Raw genomic sequence first — 2,450 nt, forward strand, 5'->3', positions numbered from 1 at the left:
ATGGATAGTATTGTGTCTGAAAACCAGTCTGCTTTAAATCCTAGTAGAACTATAGCTAATAATGTCTTGATCACGCATGAGACTTTGCATTTCATTAAGAATTCAGAAGCAAAGAAGTATTGGTCTTTGGCGGTCAAGCCTAATATGGGTAAGGCGTATGATCGAGTTGAATGGCGCTTTGGGGAGTTGGTGTTTCAGCGGCTTGGTTTTCACCTAATATGGGTGAATTTGATAATGCAGTGTATCACCACGATGAAGTACTCTTTCTTGGTGAATGATACTCCTAGAGGAAGAGTCATCCCATTGAGAAGGATACATCAAGGGGACCCGTTGTCTCATTCTCTGCAGAGAACTCTTGTCGGGTTTGTGTAAGAAGGCTTAGTCATCAGGTCAGTTGTCAGGCATTCACGTAGCAAATGGCTATCCACGAATAAATCACCTCTTATTTGCCGATGACACTATATTTTTCTTGCAATAGTGGTGATAAAGCTTGCAAAGCACTCAAAGGTAATATGAGAAAGTATCAGGAAAAATAATAAATACGCTCAAGCCATCCATCTCTTTCTCTAGGAAAATGCCTCCAGATAGACGACAAAAGGTGAAACAAATTCTGGAGATCTCTAAGGAGAGAGGCATAGGGAAGTACTTAGGTCTCCCTGAACACTTGGACGAAAGAAGAAGGATTTATTTTCTTCTATCATGGACATGATTCGTCATAAATATCATGGTCCAATAGATTTCTCTCTAGAGCAGGAAAATTGACATTGTTGAAGAGTGTGTTGATAGCAATGCCTTCGTATGCCATGTCATGTTTTCAAACACCAGTTTCTCTATGCAAAAGGATTCAGTCAGTATTGACCAGATTATAGTGGGATTCAAAATTAGAGAAAAAGGCATGTGTTGGGTTGCTTGGGAGAAGCTCACACAGTCTAAACAAGATGGAGAGTTGGGTCTGAGAGACCTTGAATGCTTTAATGCAGCTTTGTTAGGAAAATAAGCTTGGTGAATCCTGAATAATCCTTCCTGCCTGCTTGCTCGTGTACTAATGGGAAAATATTATGGTTCATCCTCTTTCTTGGAAGGTACTTGTCCAAATTCGGCATCTCATGGGTGGAGAAGTATCCTAATAGGAAGGGATCTTTTTAAAAAGTTTCTTGGGTGGGTTCTAGGAAATGGTCTCTCTATAAATGTTTGTACTCACCACTAGATTTCCACGAGTAAGGTGGTGAGACCAATGGGGCCACCCCCTTTGTGGAGCAAAGATGGTGTGGTTAATGATCTTTTTCTCCCAGGCTCCATTGACTGAGATGAAGCCAAAGTGAATGAAATGTTTCCATCACTGGGCTCGAAGATTCTAGTTATCAAACAAAATCGTTTAGGAGCGGTGGGTAAGCAAGTTTGGCTTGGTACTCCTTTGGAAGTTTACTCCACCAAGGCGGGTTACTATGTAGCAATAGAAGAGACCCATATTACAACTATGGGAATCTATGAGAGAGCGGTAAAATGGAAAGAGTAAGTTGGTCTTTGCACACTTCACCTAAAGTGAAGATTGTTTTGCGAAAAGTATTACATTGAGCCCTCTAAACAAGAAGACAACTAGCAATGAGACATGTCCCGGCGAATGAGGTGTGTAGTAATTGTGAAAGTCCATAGACCATTCTCCACTTGTTATTTCTCTGCCCTTTTGCCATCCAGGTTTGGGAACGAGCACCGTTTTCAGTAGGTTGTAACACCAAAATGACATAAACAGTTCGAGAAGGGATGTTGGTAGTTAATCAGTTGACATATTTACCATCCATAGGTCTTACTCCTTTAACTCCATAGATCTGTTAGAGTCTTTGGAAATCTAGAAACCAACGAGTGTTTAACTCCAGATCGTTCAGCATAGAGGAAACTTTACAAAAAGCTATCATAGATGCGAAACAATGGTCTGCAGCGCAAACAACGGACCACAAACCAGCTTTATCTCTTCTCGGTGGAAAAAGGCCGTCTCACAACTCTTTTCCTAGTTATGGTGTCTCATGCAGATGGCGCTTGGAGGAAAGACTTAAGAGCTGCTGGACTCGGATGGATTGTAACAACCCAAGAAGCTTGACTTCACGATTACTGAAACAACCCTTCCCGTTTTTTTTTTTTTTTTTTTAATACCTTAATTTACTAGTGGTCCCATACCCACTAACATCCTAACATCAATCAATAACCGCGGATAATCAAATAAAACAAATTCCATTAAACCAAAAGAATTCCAACATTCAAATCCAATAACCAATAACATCAATCAAATAAAGAGATAACCAACAACTAACATCCTACAATGTTCCTTTGACTTAATCTAGCAACCTAACAACAGCTAGACCACAATCAATCAAGTCTCTAGAACATCCTCCTCCTCATAGCCCTTGACTCCACGATCACACTTTTCCTTTACCTGCACACCACAAACAACAATT

General features: G+C 40.4%; 1 protein-coding gene across 1 annotated transcript; it reads left to right on the plus strand.

The window, feature by feature from the left end:
* Window positions 1-372, plus strand: LOC147938003 (uncharacterized). Its single transcript, XM_087465424.1, has one exon. The coding sequence runs from the start codon at window positions 1-3 to the stop codon at window positions 370-372; it is 372 nt and encodes a 123-aa protein (XP_087321550.1).
* Window positions 373-2,450: the final 2,078 nt, after the last annotated feature.

The sequence above is a fragment of the Camelina sativa genome, chromosome 9, assembly GCF_030686135.1.
Source record: "Camelina sativa cultivar CO46 ecotype springtype chromosome 9, ASM3068613v1".
Lineage (NCBI taxonomy): Eukaryota > Viridiplantae > Streptophyta > Magnoliopsida > Brassicales > Brassicaceae > Camelina > Camelina sativa.